The 25957-nt window shown below is 38.9% G+C and overlaps 1 protein-coding gene across 5 annotated transcripts in view; it reads right to left on the minus strand.

Moving 5' to 3' along the window:
• The window catches only part of NAV3 (neuron navigator 3), a 1719037-nt gene that overhangs the window by 180640 nt on the left and 1512440 nt on the right, over positions 1-25957 (minus strand). For 4 of the 5 annotated variants that reach the window (XM_044088077.1, XM_044088075.1, XM_044088073.1 and 1 more), the window contains one exon: positions 12686-12763. In XM_044088077.1, the coding sequence (XP_043944012.1) occupies positions 12686-12763 (78 nt within the window). The remainder of the gene's footprint in view (positions 1-12685; positions 12764-25957) is intronic. The other variant, XM_044088074.1, reaches the window with a different exon arrangement.

Raw genomic sequence — 25957 nt, forward strand, 5'->3', positions numbered from 1 at the left:
AGTCCCTCTACAAAAATTAAATTATTGTTATTATTTAGAAGTTTGCATGACTTGAGGTTGTTGCTAGGCACATGTGTAGTAGTGTGCCGATGTTTGCGATGTTCTGTGGTTGTTTTGGATGTCAGCTTTGGGTGTTTTAACAATAGTCAGTATCAAAATCTCAAATGTAAAAATATTGTTCTAAAAAGACTGAAATTTTAAGCATCTAAAAATATACAAATGTATATTTTTTTGCAAGGGGCATGAAAAATTACAAAGTATATACATTACAGACAGTATGTAGAAGCAGTCATTTTTGTGAACTTACAAGCAGGGATTAAAAAAAACACAGAGGGACTAACCTAGATATAATATATTCATGAAAAATCTGGATAATTTATTGTGAGCAGAACAGGTATAGCAGAGTACAGAAGTAGGAGGGGAGGAGATATGAAAAGCTGAGAAAAGCAAACAAGATGGACGTGTTATTTGTGGGAGATATTTATAAGAGATGGACTGATGGGGGTTAAAGAGGGCTTATGTGACGGAGGTACTTTAGAAGCATGTGTGCCTACAGTATTACAACTTGATATTAGTCAAAAAAGCTTTCTAGTATAACTCAGAATGCGATCTTGTTTTTCTATATATTTCATTCACAATTCTCATTTTCATATCTGACAATTAGGTGTGTGTGTGTGTGTGTGTGTGTGTGTGTGTGTGTGTGTGTGTGTGTGTGTGTGTGTGTGTGTGTGTGTGTGTGTGTGTATATATATATATATATATATATATATATATATATATATATATATGAAGCTCTACTATCTGTCCATCCACACACACACACACACACACACACACACACACACACACACACACACACACACACACACACACACACACACACACACACACACGTGGTACACACTTAGTATACTGATGTTTTTAAAGTGTAACTAAGCATATTTCCAGGGTTGTTTGCATAAAGTAAAGGGACATGCGTCTCAACAGCCCAGAATGTTGCAGAATGTCTGTGATTTTGCATCACATTTATGCTATGTCCCTCATTAACTTCCTACTTTTTGTGGTATATCATTCAGTCAACAATAGCAGATATTTGAATTTCATACATTTGTTCAGTAAAACCTGTTTTATTCATTTTAAGTGAATTAGAATAATACTGAAATGTACCCTTGATATTGTCCCTAGCACCTGATTATTTTTGGCTTTGTTCAAATTGCTACTTGAGTAAAGACGTTCAGAGGCAGGTAAAGGAGTATGGGGCTTCAACATGCACATGGTGGGGTCTGTGAGAAACAGGTGCATATTTCTGTGGTCTCCTAATGTGCAAATTTGCCTTTTTATTTTAGACACATTTAATTTTGTTAAAATCATTTTCTTTATATTATATTTCAGGTATATTTAATTCTATTAAAACTGATTTCTGTAAAGAGTTGTAAGTGGTTATATGTTAACATTTTTTATTTTCTAAAATCCGGAAGTATTACCCACAGGTTTTCATCATTCAACAAAAATACAACACGGAAATCATAAATGGCTGTCAGAGCCATTGCATAAACTAACAATCTCTCAGACTTCTGCAGATTTTTTTTAAACTGCAAAGAGATCAGTTAAATTAATTTACTACTACATATAATAGTTAGCATGCACTTTCTAAAGTATTAATTATTCATGGAATTTCCCTTTCTTTCCTTTGAAAGAAAATATATCATACTTTTAAGAAATCAAATATTGACTTTCTTGTATTTTTACACTAGGTTATGAGTATATATTATAACTGTGTGTGTGTGTGTGTGTGTGTGTGTGTGTGTATATATATATATATATATATATATATATATATATATATATATATATATATATATATATATATATATATATATATATATATATATATATGGGTTCCCCTCACACGGTCGACATTTCAGAATGTCGACATTCATATGGCCAAAACCATATGATCGACATTCGAAATGTCGTCCATGTGGAACCGGCATCTCCGTACAGTGCGGAATGGAAAGATTTCCATCTTCCGCACTGTAGTGCAATCTCGGAGTTGGTATATTTAAGTTCCTGGGGGTGTATCCCCCCTGCTAGCAGTATGAAGGTAAGTTTTTTTTGTGTTTTTTATTTTTACTTCTATGGTCGACATTTCAAATGTCGATCATATGGTCTCTGCCATATGAATGTCGACATTCTGAAATGTCGACCATATATATATATATATATATATATATATATATATATATATGTATATACACACACACACACACACACACACACACACACACACACACACACACACACACACACACACACACACACACACACACACACACACACTCACACACTTCTTTCCTCAAAATCTATGAAAGAAATGCAATCTTTTAGATAGCAAAATAGGAGAGTCTTTTTTAAGAATTTAGTTTTTCTCATGGCACCATCAAAATATTGAGTATGTTTCTTTCAAATATTAAAAAATTAGGGAAATTCTGAGTCAAAAGGTTTTACCAAAATATCAAGCATATTCAGGCTAAATAGGAGTGACTTACTGTATGAAGCTCTCCCTACCTCTTTGTTTATCAGAAAATTACAGCTGAAATTCAAATATTGGTATTGGCATACATTTGTTAAGAGAACATATTTCACATAACCAGTCTGTTCTAAATAGCTTTTACTATAAAAAACAGCATACATATATAATAAAAATGCTCTTTTGAGTTTAACCCACAGATTGAACATTCTTCATTCTACACCAGTATTGCTCATTTTGACAAAATGCTCAGCTACATAATCATTTTTCTCACCTTTTGTGGCTGAAAAAAACAGTGTGAAGAAGTCCAAAAGTTGCATTTCTGATATGACACAGTCATCAGACATCTGTTGTCTCTTCTTTTCTTGTTATTAACATGTCTTTTAATGACAGGGTAGTAATTAAGAGATGGCCAAACAACTGTGTTAGCCAAACAATTCCTTCTGCCATCTTCAGACATCCTGTCCTCACCAAAGTAGTACTGTGTTCTGACAGTAACTCTATAAAGTTTAGCACTTTGAAGTAAGAAAAAATGACAGGGTGGAGTTTGCCATTCTACACTGAGACTCCGAATCTCTGCCATGCATCCAGCAAGGGGATTGTTTGCCTGAATACGTAAACCAGTTATGTGCTGGACACACTACATGTATTGTTCTTCTCAGTTAAACTTTGGGAAGTATTCTTGCTTTCTGTTAGCGTATATGTATATGTGCCTGTGAGAGAGACAGACAGACAGACAGGTAGAAGAAAAGATGAGTGGAATGGGAGGGGGGTAAGAAGACTGGAATACCTGACTTAGAAGTGTCCGTGGTAAAACAGACTCAGCCAACAAGGATGCTTGTACAGTCTAAAGCAAGCATGGGCTTGTCTTGTAACAAGCGAAAAGATTCTACTCTTAGTATTCAGCTAAACAAGTACAGTTTATTTATTTAGTAACTGGATAATTGTTAATGTTTGGATATGTACATGCAAATATATAAATGCATCTGTAATACAAAATGATTGCAGCTGGCAAAGTAGTATGAATTAAAGCTGTATCAAAATACGATGTTATTTTTAGTAATGTTGCTTTACATTTGAAAGAACATTTAATGACATACATTGCATTCTGAATGAATATTTTTTCTTCCCTGGATGGATCATTAAAGCAGTTTAACAACAATTATTTGCTATTTCAAATCTTTTTTGCAGTGTATAGAAATGTATTACTTTACTGAAGTATAAACAGAAGAAATAATCCACTGTGCAGATGCAGAAGATGTTGGGAGGTTAGCTGGGAATGGAAATTAAATCATTCAGTATTTCATGGCTGCTGTCACATCTTGTGCTGAAAAACTGGACTGTTGCATAAAATTCTAAATGTTACAAAGCAGAAGGAGTCCAGCTCAAATTTTAGCAGAAGTGGCATATGAAGAAAGATTTCTACCTCTTTATAAGAAACGCTGATACATTACAGCATGACATAATGGCCTCAGATGAAAAGAGAACATTTTATTTATGTTATTTTTTCATTTGATAACAGGTAAATTAATTAGGCCATGGGTCAATTACAAGAAAATATTTATTGGGGACCGAAAAATATGGACGCAGTTTATCTTGCAGTGTTCGCATATGCATTGCTAATGTATAATGCTCAGCTGGGAGATTGAGTTCTTTGTCCACATGCCCTACTAATTCCATGGTTCTGCAGACCTACTCCACCCCCCTATGTGTTTATGGGCAATATTTATAAAGCTAGGAAAGTATTTTGTGTAAAAAGTAGATTTGTCTGTCTAGGTATCTGCCAGACAATCTGTAGCGGAAGGAATTTGAGGGATGCTTCTGTAAAAGGTTAAGAGGAAGGTTGACAGCAGTGAAATGAGATACTGTGGTGACTTTTAACATCACCGGGCTGGAGACTACAGTGAGTCTGTAGGCTTCTTTATGATAAAAAGAATGCATTACAAATGCAATGCAGGTCATAACAGATGTTTTAACTCATTTTCGTTAAAGCCCATTGGTGTTGCACTCCATTGTGCTTCTTTATCAGTGGAAGAAAACAACAAACCTATCTAGTCTGACCTTTAAATTCATGTATGATTTTCTACTGATATTCTGTCTTTTGCATCCCACCCTTTATCTACATTCTCCATGCCTTCCTGATTACTTGTACTCTGCCACCCATTCCAATGTGTCTCAGATGAAGTACCTTCACAGATAGAGAGAGAGGAGCTGATCCTACTTTCTTGTGTCAGTGACCCTCTCCTCCAGCCTATTTTTCAGGATGACCCCTTCAACATTCTGCTGACACGAGTTTGTACACTCACATCATGATCCCTCCATCTATCGAGACAGAAGGGTTTTATCTCCTCCTAGACCCTGCACACATTCTCTCCTCTTCATCCTATGTACTCCTCTAGTGGCATTACTCTCAACACCTTCTAGCAGCCCCCGCTGTCCCTTTTCTTGTACGGTCTCTGGAACTGTGCAAATTACACTCACCTGGGCCTGGTAAAGCACAAGCACAAACATTTTCTTCAGAAATCTAACAGCCTGATGAAATCCTCAGTATTCTCTTTGCTTCTGCCACTGCTCTCTCTCTCTCTCTCTTCTGCTGATGGTCCGGTCTATAATTGATACAGCCCCAGATTAATGGTCCGGTCTTTAATTGATATAGCCCCAGATTAATGGTCCGGTCTTTAATTGACATACCCCCAGATTAATGGTCCGGTCTATAACTGATATAGCCCCAGATTAATGGTCCGGTCTTTAATTGATATAGCCCCAGATTAATGGTCCGGTCTATAACTGATATAGCCCCAGATTAATGGTCCGGTCTTTAATTGATATAGCCCCAGATTAATGGTCCGGTCTTTAATTGATATACCCCCAGATTAATGGTCCAGTCTATAATTTATATAGCCCCAGATTAATGGTCCGGTCTATAACTGATATAGCCCCAGATTAATGGTCCGGTCTATAATTGATATAGCCCCAGATTAATGGTCCGGTCTATAATTGATATAGCCCCAGATTAATGGTCCGGTCTATAATTGACATACCCCCAGATTAATGGTCCGGTCTATAATTGATATAGCCCCAGATTAATGGTCCGGTCTTTAATTGACATACCCCCAGATTATTTTCCTGTTCTCATCATTCTCTTCTATCCCCCAAGCTGATACTTCACACCAAGGAGGATATACCCCAAGGTGTCATACTTTGCATTTGTCTGCAGTGAACTTATTGTCTCCCTTCTTCTCACTTGGCTAGCTTTTCCCAGTCCTCAGTTTCATGTTTTCTCCATATTCCCCTGCTGCACTTATCTTTGTGTAATCATCCAAAAGGATTCTATTCCCCATTCCCACAGAAATTTAACACGGATGAGTACTAGATCCCAGGAAATATCTCTACAGTCATGCAGAATGTTATATTCATAAAGTAGGAGAAAGTATGCTAAGAACTAAGTCAAGAGAGAAATGGAGAGGGGAGATTCTACTGACTGGGATGAGTTCACAGAATAGACAAGATGAGACTGCAATTTATTGGAAGAAGCTGGAAAAGGAACCAAGGTATTGGGAACAAATAATTAGAGATGGAAAGGTAACAGAACGGGAAGAGGCCAAGAAGACATTTGGAATGCAGTCTCCTTAGTGCCTTGTCTATCAGCGACTGTGATCAATGCAAAGGGATGGGGAGTCCTAAGTGGAAGCCCTGCACTGTTTACATTTCTAACTGAATCCAGCACGGAAGCTGCTGTCAAAAAGGGATAATTAGTAGTTTACACAAAATATTTCACAATAATTGTAGGAATCAATCAGAGGAGGTTAGAAAAGATCGGGAAGAGAGATTAGATAATCAGTTCCCAAAAAATAATGGGAGGGCATATGTCATCATCATCATCATCATCATCATCATCATCATCATCATCATCATCATCTTCATCAGCCCCCTTCTTCCCATTTTGTACATGGGGACAGGGTATCATGTTAACTGCTGCCATCTCTCTCTCGATTCAGTGCCACACTCCTGCCTTCTTTAACACTCATGCCTGACTGTCACAGATCTTCTTTCACACAATCCATCAACGTCTTTGTTGGATGTCCTCACTTCCTCTTACCTTCTTCCTGTCTTTCCCAAATCTTCTTCAACAGATTGTCTTCTGCTTTTCTGCATGTGCTGGAACCACCATAATCTGTTATCTTTGATCTTTTCTGCAATTGAAGCTATTCTGGCTTCTGTTCTCATGTCCTCATTTCTTCATTTGTCCCACAGTGTGCATCCTACCACCCTTCTCAGGCACTTCATTTCCATCACCTCTAGCTTCTTCAACTTTTCTGCCTTTACTGCCCAGGTTTCTGTACCATACAGTAGTACTGGTCACTCCACTGTCTTGTACACCTTACTTTTCAGCTTCTTTGGCATTCTTCTGTCATAGACTACACCTGATACTCTATGCCAATTGGCTGCAGCTCCTCTGATTCTAGCTTTGACCTCTTCATTCAGACTACCCTTCTCCTCAACCATCCCTCCCAGATACTTGAAGCTGTTTACCTGTTCCACTATCTTTCCTTCTAGCTCTATTCTCAGTTTCTTCTGATATCTCCAGTTTGCTGTCATTACCACCATTTTATCTATGCTTAGTTTCATCCCATGTGCCTTCAGATTTGCAATCCATTCTCCAATCCTTTGCTGAAGTTTTGGCTCAGAGTCTGTCTGTAATGCCACATTGTCTGCATACAGCAACTTTGTTGATCTGTCCCCTCCAACCTGTTTGCTAATGTAGTCCATCACCAGTGAATCAGAGCTGAACCCTGATGTACACCCACTCCCACTAGGAGCCCCTCTGTATGGCCAAACACTGTTCGTACTTGAGTCATTGGGTTCTTGCACATAGCCTGCACTAATTCTACCAATGTTTCTGAGACTTCAGACCACTGCAGTACTGCCCAGATCAGCTTTCTTGGGACCTTGTCATATGTTTCTCTAAGTCTAGCAATGCCTAGTTGGGCTCTCTCCTCATCTCTAGCTTCTTCTCAAGTTTCTGTCTCACTGCAAACATCGGGTTAATTGTACTGCATCCTGATCTGAATCCGAACTGCTCATTTCCCATCTTACATTCTACTACTCTGCGTATCCGTTTATCAATCACCCTCTCCAGACCATTCAAGTAGTGTGATAGGAGTTTGATGCCTCTGTACTGCCCACAGTTGTAAATGTCCCCTTTGTTCTTGTATACTGGCATGAGTATGTTTATTCTCCAGTCATCTGGGATGCACTTTTCTCTCTACACAGTCAGGCATGAGTATTGAAGAAGGCAGGAGTGTGGCACTGAATCGAGAGAGCTGGCGACAGTTAACATGATACCCTGACTCCATGTAGAAAAAAAAAAAAAACAGGAAAAAGGGGGCTAATGAGGTTGGTGATGATGATGATGATGATGACTCTGTCCAAAAATTAGCAAATTACTAAAACTATGGAGTGTAATAAGTTGTTATACTTTAAAAAAAAATCTCTGCAGAGTACTCTGTCAGGAATACTGGATGAAATTTTTTGAGTTAGGATACAGGATCTGAATTGCCTAAACATAGTAAGGCCTTGTTAAGAGTAATTCTGGTGGCTGCCAAAAAAGCAATTACTTGAAAATGGAAATCAAAATTTAAACCAATTATACTTGAAGTAGTGAATATTGTAACAGAGATAAGAGAACAGGAAGTGGGATCTTTAGAAAAGGGTAGGAGTATATTACATAGAAAAAAAATGGAAATTGTGGGAACAATACATGCAGGAAAATATTTTGGAAGAGGAAAGAGGTTTAAGGGAAGACAGGAAGTGAATAATTTATGTAATATTGCCTAGATTGTAGAATATATAACAGTATATGTGATATATAATGTTTGTAAACTAGAGTTTGCTAATATCCTTCGAATACCTCTCAACCTCTTAGAGCAAGAAATCTGGACAAAGCCATAAATATTGGGGGACAGGCCCAAAATTAGGGACACTTCTTAAAAATCATTCTTACAAACTTAGAAAGTTGACAGAATAACGGATGTCCTTACATTCACTGCTGCAGTATTTGTAACATTCGGGATTCCCTACCATGGAAGCCTGTCATCTATCCAGTATACCAAAGACTTCCTGTTGCATTTAAAGGTATGCCTGAACATCACTCAAACACTCCTTGCATACTGTAGGGCATAAAGGTGTTGTTTAGGCTTACTATAAACAGAAATTCTTTGCCGCCAGTCCGACTGTGTCTTTTCACTGTTGGTCTGTTTACCTGCATCCGTTTTGCCAGTCAAATGCATTTTTGTTCTCCAGTGATTATCTACACCTGTTTACAGTGCAGATAAGTGCTCTGTTTTTTTTTTTTCTGTTTTTTTGTGCTCCTCGGGGTTAATGTCATCCAGGAAGGGTAAATGCCACTGTGGGAGATGGACTCCCCATAAAGACTGCTACAATAAGTATCTTTTTTTGTCATGACCATACGTCTTGGTCTATTTGCCAGGGATTTGTTCTGAAAACCCTTTTCAGTAGACTTTTTTCCCTTTCCTTGTATCTTGAGAACCAGCGTCTTAAGCCTCTCGCTGAAGATACAATGGATGGAATCTCCCACCAAGAGAGTCAGCCTTTAGAGAAGAAGAAGGTTAAAAAGCTGCAACCAGAATCTTCTGATGTCCAGCCTCTGCCAGGTGTTTCTCTTGAGGTTGATACAAACCTGGAGGCTCGCTAGGTTGTGCTGTCAGATTCCTGTACTGCGACTGTGTTGGAGACCATTTAGGTTCTAACTAGCAACACGTCTGATGAGGCTTGGCAGGCACACGTTTCAGACATTCAGGTGGAACCACGGTTGATTTTTTCCGAGAGGCTTAGGGGAATTCCTCAGATTTTAGTTGGGGAAGAAGGTCCTTCCACAGTTCTTCACTGCTGTCCTGGGTCTGAGTCTTCTCAGTTTTTTGGAGGGACGGTCTCTTAAAAAAGAAACAAAAACTTAAACATATTTCTTCTGCTCCTAGGGATCCTCAAAGTGAATGGCAGGCTTTCACTCAGGGGATATTTTTTTGGTTTGATATGTTTAAAGCCTCAATGGGTTTCAGTTCCTGCTCCTCTTTGGTCCTCTACCCCCTTAAAAGGTCTACAGAACAGGATACTTATGAGACTGAGTTGGATTCTGATGATGAATCCCTGACTTATTCTACTCAAATTCCTTCTCCTTTGGACTATGGGTCAGAGGAGGAGGAATTTATTATCCCTGATGCTCCTTTTGAGGAAATTTCCTTTGGGGATACACTGTCTAGGCGATAGATTCTTTAAGTAGCATTGTACTCAGGTCCCTGATACCCATAGGAGGTACTATGAGTTGCTACAATTGGAGTCTCCTAAGCCTGTGTCTATTCCTCCTGTTCTGACTGGTTTTCTGGATGTTTTTTCCAATGCCTCTTATGCTCCTGATTCTTTACCCCCTGCTCCCAAGAGGCCTGATAGGTTTTATGGGATGCCTGAGCATTTGTTTCTTTTTGTATAAATGTCCTGCTGCTGACCCTTCTGCAGTCTCTGTAGCCTCTGATAAACCATCTCATTTGCTTCCTTCACCTAAGTTATTGCCTTCTGACAAAGACAGCAGAACTATGGAATGGCTAGGTAAGAAGGTTTACATTTCTGCTACCCTAGGTTTTAGGGCTATTAATTATCAGACCCATATGTCTAGGTATGTGTTGCCTCTTCTTTCTCAGGCCTGTCATCTTATTTCTGATTTTCCTGAGTCTGAGGGTAAAACTTCTGTTCTTTCCTTGTTTAGGGACTTCCTCTCAAGTCATATGTCATTCTGACATTGTCATTTGACTCCACCTTTTCTACCTACTAATTTTTAGTCCACAAGTAAATTGACTGTTAGTAAGTATGTTAAGTCCTAACTTTTGCACCTGAAAGAACTTGATACTGTAAATGCTCATTAACTAAAGTGTTATTTCTGTAATTTCTGTTTATCAATGAATGTATTTTGGAGCTTTTCTCTCCGGGCCTCCACTGAAAATGGACTCAATATCCAGTTGGACCAGCCCAGTCAACAAACGTAAAATAAAATAAAATAAAATTCTATTAAATGCAGTTATGATGCAGCAGATGCCTCTTCTAGGGCTGCTGTTTTTGGTTCAGTGATGAGGTATTCTTGGGTTAGGCTTCAACTTTTACCTGATGATATTAAAGCTATGTTGATGGATGCTCCTCTGGATTCTAAACTTTTATTTGGGGAAGCTGCTGCTGGTTTGTTTAAGTCCCTTGAGGATAAGGGTAAGGCTTTACAGGAGCTTAAACATGTTTTTGTTTCTCCTGTGCCTAAATTTCACAGGAACAATCCTGCTAAGCCTGCTTTTGTTCGCAGACATCCCCAGTCTTCTACTAAAGGCAAGGTCTTGCCCAGGCTCCCCACACCCCCAGTACTTGTATACAATAACTCTGAGACACCCTCATTATTTATATGCAGTAACTCTGAGACAGATCTGCCATGGACAATGAGGAGTATTTCCAGTTACTAAAAATGCATACTAACCCTGTTTGCACTCTTATGTTTGTAGTGACTAGGTTCAAATTTGCAGGCCAAGAACTTGTGAGGTGCTTCTACTTTGAGGTACAACACAATGGCCCGATTCCAAAAGACTTGCTCTCATGTAAATGACCACTTACACTGACAGGTGGCTGAGAGCAGGTGTTTTGCAATCTGATTCCCATAGTAAGCCTGTTATAGGCCTTAAGCTGAAGTAAGACACTCATACTGAGAGCAAATCTTTTGGAATCAGTGCGGACTTACACTGAGGGCAACTATTTTGGAATCTGGCTCATTATGGCACCAGGGTAGTTAACCAGTTCTGCAGTTCTTGGCATTGTATGGGTGCCTGACATATATCTCAGGTTCTGAGACACTTTGTTAATCATATTTCACTATGGGAATCGTCAGTTCTGTCATGTATAGCTAAACATTCTATTTCTGAGAATGTGTTTACTGTTTATAATTAGTTCTGAAACTATATATAGAAAAACACTTCATGCAATAAACTAGTGTCTCCAATATGCATGTGTTAATATTTTGTTCACTAAGTTACAAAATGTGCTGGTTTGTTTTATAATGATTAAATGATTCACATTGTTTTGGATCATAAATGTGATGAATAATTTATGACAGCGTGCTTTCAAATCCACAAAATGTCCTCCAAATAATAATTTGTTCTGCTTAAATGTTTTTTTTCATTCACCAACGCACCAGTTTCTACAAGTGAAAAGAAAGAGGACTGAAAGCTTTTTTCCTACCTTCACATCATGTTCACATCTATTACCTTAAACCTGATACTACTGATAAACAGGCTTAGCTCAGAGCAGGTGATTAGATATAGAACATAAGAAGCACTGAGAACAGTTCTCTATTTTAGAGACGATTAATCCTTGGTTAGCAATGACAATGAACTTTTGTTTGCAACCTCACTTTTTAAGCAGATGCCACAGGTTTTACTAGTCATGGTTTATTTAAACTCTGACATCCTGTATCACAATTTACATAATATATAAGCATACTGAAAATAAATGTAATTTGGTCTGTCGGCTTTTTCCTTATGGCCTTTTTGCTGTAGTGTTGAATTCAGCATTAGGTATATTAACCTTGGTGCAACCATCACAAAATTCCTGAATGATCAAAATGTTGATCTGTAATTACAATGCACTTGTTTTTTACATCTGCATAAGACTGACATAGCATACTATCTAGGGATTTCATTGCCTGCAAACCAGTGACAGGAGGAAATACATGTATATTTTTCTCAATATCTCGGTCCTTATGGAGTAGTCTATTCCTGGAAAAAAAAAACTTTGCTACCTCTTCTAAGTGCTACTGATTAAATGCCAGAATACCAACAATTACCCACCCTTATCTACTATGCTACAGAAAATGAAGCAAAAGAAATTGGGAGTATATTTCTGAGTCCTCCTGAGTACTTTACTTTAGACATTCAACTGTTTGCTGATTTTCTGGCAACGTGATATGGATATAAAACACATGAACTTACATGTTTTCAGTTTTGTGTGATTTCTTCGTTAATCATACACACATTTGGCATTTTCAAGTATTTAAACATTTGTTGTGCTCATAGTTTTTTGATTTGCTTGTTTATCACAGATAATACTTACATTAGCTGAAAGCTGTGATGTAAGAGTTGCAACTTTCTCCTGAGATGCCACAAGTTCTCTTCTCAGTTTCTGGATTTGCTGTATTAAAAAGACACATTACCATTGTATTGCCATTTAATATAATGAAATTAATCTGCATATATTATATTCCCGAGTAGTGAAATCTAGCATGTTTTTCATACGTGGATGTCAATGCTTACTCACTTTGCAGTGTATTTTAAAAATATAAAGATTTGTTGGTAAAAATTAGTCATCTATGTAAAACTCACTGTACAGTCCACTGATCAATTATATCACTATTGTTTGTGTATGTTTTGACATTACTTATATCTAGTTTATGCAAAGTAACATACATACACAGAAAAGAACCACACAAGCACACTCCTACATTAATGTTGCGGTTTGTGTCCGTTTTCTAAAATCAAAAATGCTGATAGCAGACATTAGAGTTTAAACACTAACATTTTTGACCACCTGCTAACATAATGGTAGACAGAATCACTACTCCCAGCAGCACACTTTCACTTCTGACAGATCTTTGCTCACCCTGTGCTTGTTATACATCTAACGTGATGAGCAGTGTTTTTTGGATTACAGGTGTATACAGTCACTGTGTGCCTTAAAGGAAAAATGAGACCTTTGTGCACAAACATCATGGAATTCAAAGGAAAATAAGAATCATGAAACAGTCCAATAGAAGTCCAATGACCCAGACTCAACCATAGTTTAAGAGTTAACACGATCATATCTGTCACCTCCTTGCCGCTCCTCCCACCAAATCTATGTGCTAATTATATATTGCTAGTTTTTTTCAGCTGATCACTCAAGATCTATTATCCTTTGTAGTTATGTTAGTATGTTCAGCAGCATCAATTGGATAATATGAGCAAAATGTTCCTGCATGAAATGTGCTAGAAAAAAACAGAAAATGTAGAAGCCTTAATTGTACATACTAGCAGTATACATCTGAATTTTTGGTTTCAGTTTGTAGCCTAATTACAGATCAGGGGAATAGATAACTACATATTCTACCCACATGGTACAAAAACTGGTATAGAACCTTTAACTGAGTTTCATTCTTGGGTAATAGCATTCAGTTCAGTCTGGTGCACCATAACTGCATGCCAGTACAATCTATGTATACCTTAAACTTATACTTACTTTCAAAAACCAAGCAGAGATTATAATAAGATCACAGCTGAATACAATGTTAATATTCTCAGCTCTCATAGGTAACCATATGAAATGTTGGAACCTGCTAGAATAAGTCCCAAAGCATGAACACTGAATTGAAAAAAACAGGCTTACATATACCAAGTCCCTCCCAGATACAGCAATCTTGGAGATGATATATATATATATATATATATATATATATATATATATATATATATATATATATGTGTGTGTGTGTGTGTGTGTATGAAAATAAAATCTGTATATATGGAGATCACCATGCAGTGTGGAAGGGGATATCTACCATTCTGCTCACTGTGCGATCTTTGGAGTTGGTATATTTATTTAGCAGGGGGGCTTGCCCCCCTTCAAAAACGTAATTTTTAAAATTTATTTATTTATTTATTTTAGGTTTCAAAACTTAGATCTTCTGGTCTTGGCCATTTGAAGTTCAAAGTTTTGAAACTTCGAGCTTTAGAAGTAGATCCATATACATGGGTCTACTTCATTTCAAAACTCATTTCATTGAAACTCAAATGACGGGGACCAGTTCACTGAAAGCTCACTTCACTGAAAACTCATTTCACTGAAAGTTATATATGGCCTTTTTCTCACTGTAGTGCGATCCTGGAGTTAGTATATATAGTAAGGGGGGGTGTGGGGGGCACAGCCACCCACATTGGGGGTGTGGGGGGGTGAAGCCCCCCACATAGTTTGGCTATATGTTGCCTTCTGGAAAGAGTTATTCATTGCAATTGTAAGTATCCATCTGTATGCTTTAAAATGTTTACAATAGCCCCCCACACCCCCCCTTACTTTATATACTAACTCCAGGATTGCACAACCATGGGGAAAAGGCCATATATAACTTTCAACAAAATTAATTTCAGTGAAATGAGTTTTCAGTGAATTGGTCACAGGAAACTAACTTTCAGTGAAATGAGTTTTCAACGAAATGAAGTAGACCCATATATATATATATATATATATATATATACAGAGAGAGAGAGAGAGAGAGATTTGTGGGAGTGGGGGCTTGACCCATTGCAAAAATAAAATAAGTTTAAAGGAAAAGAGTGATGTTTGAGATTCACCCTTCATACTTATTACATTTAATAGATGCTTTCTCTCTCTCTGCCTATATACTGTGTGTATATATATCTATCTATATATATCTATATATATATATATATATATATATATATATATATATATATATATACACACACACACACACACACACACACACACACACACACACACACACACACACACACACACACACACATATACTGTTTGACATCTAGTCTGAAGGACAACATTTCAGGTGCACAGCATCTCCCATGATGCATTGCATTTTCTCCATTAAATATTAATCTCAGTGTCCAAGCTGGGAAGGAAAGTACAGTTGTGTACACTTACCATAAATGTAGATGTTTGAGTGTATTCACTGTTGCAGTCATTGCATTTGGGTAATCTGCTGGCAGGTTGCCCTCAGTCGGCCTGAATAACAAAGTCTTGGGTCCTGTGTCGGTTGCTGTCCCCTCTTCCATGACGTCAGGTCGTCAGCGGTATAAAACATGCAGCCGACGCCATTTTATTCAGTTTTTCTTGCCCCAGATGTCAGGTGCCCCCCAAGTGGGGAGCAAAAAAAAAAAAAAAAAAATATATATATATATATATAAACAGAAATATATGTAAATGCACTTTTGGCAACATAAACTTTACCTTCATCTAAAAGCAAATACACCACAAAGGCTTTAGAATATAGTGAAAGAAAGAGAAGTTATAGAAAAGGGGGATGGCGGGTGGGTAACCCGGACTGCAACAGTGAATACACTTGAACATCTACATTTATGTTAAGTGTACACAACTGTACTATGTTCTTTGTGTTTCACTGTTGCAGTCATTACATTTGGGTAGAATCCCAAAGCTATGGATGGGAGGATGGAGCTAAATAGCATAAGGAGCGGCTATAAGGCCCTGCAGAACTGCAGTGGCGAAGCCTGCCCTGGATTTGGAGAAGAGAGGCAAATGATAATGCTTTGTGAAGGTATGAACAGAGCTCCAAGTAGCAGCTTCTAGAATGTCTTTGGTTAGAACTCCTCTGAGAAAAGCTCCTAGGTAGAGGCAGCTCTGGTGGAATGTGACCTTATCCCCTTGGGCACAGGTTTACCATGGTGCAAGTAGCAGAAACAAATGCAGTGACTTATCCACTTAGAAATAGTCTGCTTTGATATAGCCTTCCCCTCTGATCCTGCAGCAAATGCCACTAGTAGTTGCTCAGACTTTCTTAGAGATTTGGTCCTGTTTAAGTAGAATCTTAGTTGTCTGTGTACGTCCAATGAATGCAGAATCCGCTCCCCCTTATTCTGCGGATTTGGGTTAAATGTTGGCAGGTGGATTGTTTGGTTGAGGGCCACACTGGATACCACCTTAGGCATAAAAGAAGGATTGGTCCTGAGGGACACCCTGTCCGGGTAAAATGTAATAAAAGGCTCCACAGCCATGAGAGCCTGTAGTTCTGAAACCCTTCTTGCTAAAGTGATTGCCAAGAGGAAAGCTGTTTTCCAAGATAAAAATTTTAAATCCGCAGTAGCTGCTGGTTCAAAAGGAGGCAGGGTAAGTTTTTCCAGCACAAAATTGAGGTCCCATGCAGGAGTTGATCTTCTGGGAGGCCTTAAATTTTTGGGACCTCTAAGATACTGTTTAAGCAGAGGATGAGAAAAGAGGTGAGGCTCTGTGTTGTAATGAGCCGAGATGGCAGAGGCATGGATTTTTATTGAAGAAAAAGATAGGCCCTTGTCAAGCATCTCAGTCTAATATTGTAAAGTCTGAGGGATATTGGGCCTTACTGTTTCCGTTCCTTGTGCTTGGTTCTAAGCACAGAATCTCTTCCATTTATCAGCATAAGATTTTCTGGTACTAGGCCTTCTGGCTTCCAAAATGACATCCATCACAGATTTACTGAGAGGTGTTGTTTGAATAATTAAATGATCAGCCATGCTGCAAGGTTCAGAGTTTGGAGCGGAGTGTGCAGAATTTGATTGTTCTGCTGAGACAGTAGATGAGGTATTTGAGGCAAGTACCAAGGAGGGAGTTGAGACATATTCCTTAGAATTGGGTACCAGTGCTGGCGAGACCAGTCTGGAGCAATTAGGATCATCTTTGTTTTTTCCTGTTTGACCTTTAATAAGACCTTGGAGAGAAGAGGCAGAGGGGGAAATGCATAGACTGATAGGCTTTTCAAACTGAAGGATAGGGCATCCACTTTGCATGCTTGTCTGTGATAAGTCCTTGTGCAGAATTTGTCCAGTTGATAATTTTGGAGAGAGGCAAATAGATCTATGTCTGGTCTCCCCCATTTCTGTGTTAACATGCTGAAGATTTGTGGATCCAGTTTCCACTCGTGTGGGTCCATAAGGTTTCTGCTTAGGTCGTCTGCCAGAGAATTTTGTTTTCCTGGCAGGAATTGATCTTGCAGATGTATTTGGTAAGTCAAAGCTGTGTTCCACAATTCCATGGCTAGTCTGCAAAGGGGGTAGGAATGTGTACCCCCCTGCTTGTTTATGTACCACATAACCGTGGTGTTGTCCGTCTTTATCAGAATTTGTCCTGGATGAAGTAAGTCCTTGAAGGTTGTCAGAGCTAGCATCTCCTTCTGGTTGATATGCAAATGCATTTGATTTGGGCCCCATTTGCCCTGAATGCATCTCCCCGCCAGGTGGGCCCCCCAAGCATAGTCTGATGCATATTGTAGTTAGGGTTTGGGTGGCAGGGGGTAGAGTGAATGACAGTCCCTTGTTTTGGTGACATGTCTTGCCCACCAATGAAATTCCTGTTGCAGGCAGGGAATGAGAGGAATCATTGTTTCCAGACTGTGACAATGTTGACTCCATAAACTTTTTAGGTACCATTGAAGTTTCCTCATATGCAGTCTCGCATATGGAATCAGTAGAATGCAGGATGCCATGAACCCCAAAGCCTGCAGAATTTGTCTTGCAGATAACTGGGTTTTTGTTGCCATTTGTTTGAAGTATGTTGTCAGTTGCCTTTGTTTGTCTGGCATAAGGTAAGCCATCTGGGCAGTTGTATTTAAGCTTGCACTCAGGAATGTAATTATTTGAGGGGGTACCAGTTGTGATTTCTATTCATTTATTGTGTACCCTAGGCATGTTAGAAGCCTTTTTACAAACGCCAGATGTTGAAGAAGTATGTCCTTGTCCTCTGCTTGAATGAGACAGTCGTCCAGATAAGGATAAATTTGTATGATTCTTTGTCTGCAGAATGCAATTACTGGTGCCAGGCATTTTGTAAAGACCCTAGGCACAGTAGATAAGCCAAAGGGCAGTGCAGAGAATTGGTAATGCAAAAAACCTGATTTGAAGCGGAGGTATCTTCTGCACGATTCCCTTATTGGGATATGCAGGTATGCCTCTTTTAAGTCTAGAGTCACTAGCCAAGCGTTTCTGCCCAGCATAGGAAGTAGCTGTTGAAAGGTCAGCATTTTGAATTTTGGAATGTCCAGGAACGTGTTCAAAATCAATAAGTCCAGTATTGGATGCCAGGCATTGTCTTTTCTGGGTACTAGGAAAAGTCTTGAATAAAAACCTTGTTCTTTTTCCTTTTCTGGCACTGGCTGAATAGCCCCATAACCATGAGGGACATTCCTTATTTCTGAGCCTCTGCCCATTGATTCTGCGGCAGATCTGGCCAACCGTTTGGAATTGGCAAAGTATGGAAATGAAATCTGTACCCCTGGGATACTATGTTTAATATCCACTTGTCCTGGGTAATTAACTGCCAATTTTGAGCATGAAGTGCTAATTTTCCCCCCAAGGGGGCTGCCAAAATATAAGTGCTTGGTGAAGGTAGAGGAAAGTCATTGAGACTGCTTACTGTAGGGTTGCGCTTTATTTCCTCCAGATTTGAAGGTGGAGGCACCCCATTGCTTTGACCTGTAAGAACCCTGTGATTGGTATCTAGAGCCTTTTGATCACCTGGATTTACCTTGAGAGGCTCTGTTGGACACAGGAAAGGACCAATTTTTAGTAGGCCAGTGTTTACTGAACCTGGGTGGCTGCACTTGTAAGAAATCTTTTACAGTTTGCATAGATTTAGCTTTGTCTTCCATTTTCTTTAAAACCTCTTCTGCCTTATTACCAAACAGAGTCTCATGCTGCAAGGGGGCATCCAACAATTTAGCTTTAACATGATCAGGCAGATTTTGCTCCTTGAGCCAGGCATGTTTTCTAATCACAGATCCGGTGACTGCGGCCCTGCAAGAGGCCCCGAAGGAATCAAAACCACATTGCAAAGTATGCTTTCCAACCTGTTCTGCTGAATGCAATAATTCCTGTAATTCTTTATTTTCCACACAATCAGAAATCAACATAATTTTCTGTTTCAATAAGACCATAACATGCTGTTGATATTTAAGCATATGAAACTGGCAGTTTAAGGCCCTAATTGCCAAGGCTGCAGATGTATAAACCTTCTTTCCCCATCTATCCAGTGCCCTGGAATCTCTATCAGAGGGGATAGCTTTTTTGGCTGTAAAGGCCTTTACACCTTTGGGACCCTGTGAGACAGTCTCAGGAACAGCAGCAGGATTTTTGAATAAAAATTTGTGGGAGTCAGGAACCCTGTAATATCTGTCTGGCTTACTAGGAGCCGGAGGTAGGGAATTAGGAGCCATACTTGTTTCCAAAAGCACATCATCAACAATGTCTAAAACGGGAGGTATTGCCAAAGGCCTATGCTAAGGAAGAAGAAGGAAATCCCTAAGCCTCTTTTTTGATTCAGAGAAATCCTGACTCTCCCAGTGAAAATGTTCCCTTAAGGTATGCAAGGTTTCTCCAAAGGAATAATCCTCAGGAGGAGATGCAGATGGTATGGATTCTTCTGCATCAGAATCCTCATAGGGTGGAATAGAAAATTCCTGATCAGAAGAGGAGTCAGAAGAAATGGAAACCTGATCTGAAGATTCATAATCAGTGCCTTGCCTAGGCCTCTTAGCAGTGGGGATTGGGAGCCCCTGATCAAGGTAAATAAGTCCTCAGCCATTTTGATCATCTGTTTTTTTAGGCATAGGGCCCTGAGCATGTGGCTCATGCGTCATTTTTTTAGACATACAAGATGTTTTTGATCTTGTTTTTGAAGCTGGCATCGGTTTTATATAAAAATGTTGAGGCCTGAAAACACCCTCAGAAGCTGGTGCCTGCTCAGCGGCTCCAGACCCATCCAAGGGAGAGACATCCACAGGTCCAATACTCTGAGAATCTCGCGGCATACCGGACTCTGAATGGGTCTCGGTAGAGGCCTGCGACTCAAAAGTAGCAGGTATCAGGGGCTGTGAAAGCACCTCACTGAGTACCGGTGAACCGTCGACTGGCTTAGGATAAGTTTTGTCGTCGGTTTTGGACCTCAGCGGTCTGTCTCTATTTTTTTCTTTACGTTTTTTGTAAACTCCAGTAGTCGGATTGCTAACTGACGACATTTCAAGGTAATTAAATCTGGATCCAAAATATTTAGAAGCAAAAATATACCGACACTTAATAGTGCATTGGTTAAATCTAGCACAAAACCGACAGCAAGGCACGTTATGATCAGGGCCTAGGCAAGGAATACAGTAGAAATGAAAATCCTTATGAGGTATTTGCTTCCCACAAGTAATGCAATTATTAACTTTTACTGACATCGGTAAGGAGCAAGAAAAAGTTTCCCCAACGGGGTACTTAGCTTTAGTTGAAGACTTTGGTTTTGAAACTCAAATGTGAAAATTTCAGGAGTTGGCCGACCTGCACTTGCGAACTGCTTCTGCTTCGGACACCGGGCGGCAAGAAAGACTGAATAAAATGGCATCGGCTGCATGTTTTATACCCCTGATGACCTGACGTCATGGAAGAGGAGACAGCAACCGATGCAGGACCCAAGACTTTGTTATTCAGGCCGACTGAGGGCAACCTGCCAGCAGATTACCCAAATGTAATGACTGCAAGAGTGAAACACGAAGAACATCCCACAACCGTTCATCTTAGCATCAAAGATAAGGCCACCATATGATGAGCTAATCACACTATATATAATTTTCATTGTACACTTAAAGAGTTACTAAGACTGCTATGTTTTTGTTTTCAGTTTGCTTATAATGATATAGTTATATAATTTTAATTATATTTTATATATTTATCCATATTTTGCCCCAACGTGTAATAGCTGATGAGATGTGCATGCTGATATAAATACAACAATATACTTTGAAATGCTGGCAATGTGAAAATGAATGCTATTATGCAAGGGGAGCGAATGATTTTCCATTCTTTTTACTCATACATTCTAATGATACACATTTACAGCAATTTATTTTGGTACTGCTATTTTTTCTGCTTTATCTCTTTCTTGCATTTAAGTGAGTTCAGCATTCTTACTTATTGAATCTGCACATTCAATATTCTTTATGAGACTGAAAATAAAACCTTAGGGATAAACACCCCTCTCATCCCCAAAAGGACCCATAACCATACCAGAAGAATGTAGTGCCTCTGAAATCACAGACACTTAGGTTAAAACAGCCCTCTCCAAAGCCAAAAACACAGCATCAATGGGACTGGATGGTGTCCCAGGCTGCGTCCTACATGAGCTCAAAGATGAACTACCCCCTCACCTAAAGGCACTGTTCAAACTCAGCATCTCCACAGGCTACGTGCCCATAAAGTGATGCACAGCAACGGTTATTCTGCTCCACAAAGGTGGATCCACAACAGATCCCAGGAACTATCGCCCTAAAAGCCTGACTAGCTTGGTCTGCAAGGCTATGGAGCGCATCATTATGGATCTCATTAACAGAGACATTGGGAACCTCCAAACACTGGACCCTACCCCAGTTCGGCTTTGTTAAGGGCAGATCATGCCTCCTAAACCTGGTGGACTTCTTTGAGACAGTTACCAAGGCTATAGATGAGGGAAAGGTGGTCCACACAGCCTACTTAGACCTCGCAAAGGCCTTCAACACCATTTCCAATTCTAGTATTATAGACAAGCTCACCAGCCTGAACATAAACCCATATGCCACAAGATGGGTTGCCAACTGGCTCATGGACAGAACCCACGTGGCAAGAGTTGCGGGAGCTAGGTCTGACTCAAAACCGGTTACAAGTGGCATTCCCCAGAGCTCAGTTCTAGGACCCCTCCTGTTTGGCATATACTTCACAGAGGTACAGTAGGGTGACCAAACGTCTGGTAAAAAAGGGATTGCCCCGTTTTTTCGCGATCGTACCCGGCATCCTGAAAAAGTCTCTCGGGATGCCTAAATGTCCCATTTCTATCAAATCACTAAAACGTCCTAATTATATAACTTCAAGTAATATTTTGGCTACTTCTGAAAAGCTTGCAAAAATAAACAGGTATTTTCTGTTTACCTTTCTGAGTAACAGATAAGGGAGGAGGAGCAGCTATTTTCCATACAGATACTTGCTGCCCACTATGCTCGTTCTCTTTTGTGTATAATTTTGAGTGGGTGTGTAAATGCTGCACTTCGTAATAAAATGCAGACTGGTGCTGTCCCTCCATACACCCGAACCCACAAGTGCCTCAACACAAGTTTTCAAACCATTATTACTCCTCATTGATGATGATGACGATGACGGACCGACTGATAGTGGTAAGAAAGATTGTGTACATAAGCATATTCTACATGTCAACTGCAACATCTGTATATAAGGGGTTGAAGTGGCCATTGAACTTTTCTAAGACAAAAGCAGGTAATTTTAAGAATAAAAAAGTGGCTTCTTCCACCATACACACTTGTGATATACATTACCTTCATTTACCACACAGCACACAATAAACATTGATAATAAAAATCGAAACTCAACATAACTGAAGTTGTCAGTGTCACATTGTCAATATTGCGTCACGCCGCATTTTTACTATTTCCTTTGCTGCAGGGACTACAGCTCTATTTCCGTAGCTAATATGACGAAATGAGCAGTTAAAAACTGCAATACCAACAATGCATCGCAAAAAGTGATAGCACATCCTCCCCTTTTGTAAAGTGCGTGTCAAGTAAACTAAATCCCACTTCATTGTTTTGATTGGCAGGTTATGGTAGATAAACGGTGGTGAAGAAGGTGAGTATGTGTGTTGTTGTAATTATTTGAAATTAATGGTATCTGAAGGAAAGTTTGAAAAATATATTTTACAGCGTCATATCAGATGTTTCACAATTTCTTAAAAGCTACTTTTTTAAAATATGTAATTTGGGGTTTTGGAGTGTTATGTGAAACTTATCTGGCGATACCAGCTGCGTATTTTTATGTATGTAAATTTGATAACTTTAAGGTCAGTCTGTATGCGAAACTGATCTTGTTTTAATATTTTTCATTTTTTAGACTTTTGAGTAGCGTAAAGAACATGAGACCTTGTTGCTATGGCTACTGGACACGCGCGATTATTTAAAGCAAACATAGAGCAAGGAAGAGATGGCCAAAGGAACTCTACAATGGAGAACGTAAGAAGGTACACTGTAGTTGAGGAGCAAAGACAATAAAGTATAACCGGGGCCGGTGCTAGCATTTTGGGGGCCCCCAGCAAATATCAAGTTAGGGGCTCCGCTAAGCACATCTAGTCTAAGTGCTACAAACTTTTAGAAGTAAGCATAGCCATATAGGCAAACCTGTAGCAGCGTGTAATGTGTTAGTCTTACGTGTGATCCCTGCCGGCCTGTTCGTTTCAGAGTGACAGGTGTTTGTTTTGGGTGTTGAACTTTATTCTTTAATTTTATATTATCGTCTCATATAGACAATAATTATGCCCAAGCGTCAGTGTAAGTTTATGGAGGAGTATTCCAAAGAGTGGAACTATAGTAAAAAGGGACGCTATGACAGTGAAGCCGAGTGCACAGTTGGCAATAGTGTTTTTAGTATTGGTCATGGTGGACGTTCAGATATAAAACAACACATCACATCAGTGAAACATAGGAACAGACTGAGTGCCCCAAGTAGCAGTATGTCTTTTAACAATTATTTTATAAAACACGATTCTAATGAAGAAACGAAAGTTAGAGCTGCTGAACTAACTCAGGCCTACCATACGGTAAAGCACCATCACAGCTTTAGGTCAAATGACTGTGTCAACAAGTTAAACAGTGTTATGTTTAGTGACTCATCAATTGCATTAAAGTTTAGCTCTGCCAGAACAAAGCAATCAGCCCTGATAACTGGTGTTTTAGCTCCATTCAGCATGAAAACTAGCACTGAAGAGATAAATAAATCCCCTTTTTATGGCACTTCAACTGATGCAAGTAATCACAAGGCTATAAAAATGTTTCCTTTTGTAGTTCAGTTTTTTGACATAAACGAAGGGATAAAGTCAAAGTTACTGAAAGTAGCTTCCTTGCCATGTGAAACGTCAGATGAGATATCTAGTTTCTGCTTGAACTGTATTGATGAATTCAAGTTAAATAAAAACAGTTGCATTGCGTTTTGTGGTGACAATACCAACACAAATTTTGGTGGTTTGAACAGAGTGGGAAAAAACAATGTATTTACAAAATTAACAACTAATTTACATGGTGGTATTGAAGATGTGGGTTGTCCCGCACATGTACTACATAACTGCATATGTGCAGCAGCTGATAGATTAAGCTGTGACATTGAAGGTATTGTTGTCAAACTCTTCTCTTATTTTTCTATATACACGGTGCAAACAGAGAGGCTAAAAGAATTTTGTGAAATGGTCGATGTTGAATTTGGCACTATTTTGGCGTATTCAAAAACTCGTTGGCTGTCTTTGATGCCTGCAATAGAACGAATTTTAAAGCTGTTTGATGCTTTAAAGGATTTCTTTTTAAACGAGGAAAAAGCTCCAAAGATTTTGTTAACATTTTTTAATAATCGAAATCGAAAAATAAGCACAGTTCCTAAGCTCAATGCCCAGCACAAAAGGCACTAGTAGACACGTCAGGTAATCCCAATAGTTTATTACACAACAAGGTTAAGCGCTTTCATCACAACGTGACTTCTTCAGAACACTAGTAATCACTCTCCAAATGCTTTTATAAGGCTACAACATCACATGACTCTTAACAAATGACACCTGACTACCATTCAACATTACAATATTGCTAAGTTGCCTAATAAAAGTGCTACAGAACTCACTGACACAGTAATACATTCCCCCTATAATACATACATACTTAATATACAAATATTGTAACACATTTGATTAAAACACATTTCTTTAAAACACACATTTTTTAAAAAACTTGTTAAAAACATACATGCAAATTTTATATTAATCCTAAAGTGCTGATGCTCAAGTCACCATCAGAAAGAAAATATTTGCATTTCCAAAACAGTTAATATGTAATGTTCTCAACTGTATAGTGAGTTAGAATAAAATAAGGTATGAGAGGGCAAGACCCACCCCACAATCTCAACTACAACACATGTTGGGGTGTATCCCCGAAAACAACCACCTCAAGATTGTCAAGATCAATGAGATAGTAAGCTCATATGATAATTTCCACATATACAATTACACTGATGTGATACTGAAGAAAGAACACTTCACATTGTTCTCTAAGGGGATGAAATTCATACCAACTTGGTTGACTGTATACTTGACGTTAAGAAGTATATTAGAAAATTGAATTTAAGTGTGAAGTTCGACGGTACCACATACGTACCTAAAGAGTTCAGTACTATGAGTACATACACACCCCCCCTGAATAGTATATTGGAAGTGTATGAGAAATTGGTGATTAATGATCTGTACAAGTATAGTAAGCATAGTAATGCAGGATCAAGATTTAATTTGACAATATTGTAATGTTGAATGGTAGTCAGGTGTCATTTGTTAAGAGTCATGTGATGTTGTAGCCTTATAAAAGCATTTGGAGAGTGATTACTAGTGTTCTGAAGTCACGCGTTGATGAAAGCGCTTAACCTTGTTGTGTAATAAACTATTGGGATTACCTGACGTGTCTACTAGTGCCTTTTGTGCTGGGCATTGAGCTTAGGAACTGTGCTTATTTTTCGATTTCGATTGGTGGACTGTTCCTAGTTTAGTTTTTTCATTTTTTAATAATCCTTT

The sequence above is a fragment of the Protopterus annectens genome, chromosome 11.part0 (assembly GCF_019279795.1).
Source record: "Protopterus annectens isolate FY-2018-M chromosome 11.part0, PAN1.0, whole genome shotgun sequence".
NCBI classification, from domain to species: domain Eukaryota; kingdom Metazoa; phylum Chordata; order Ceratodontiformes; family Protopteridae; genus Protopterus; species Protopterus annectens.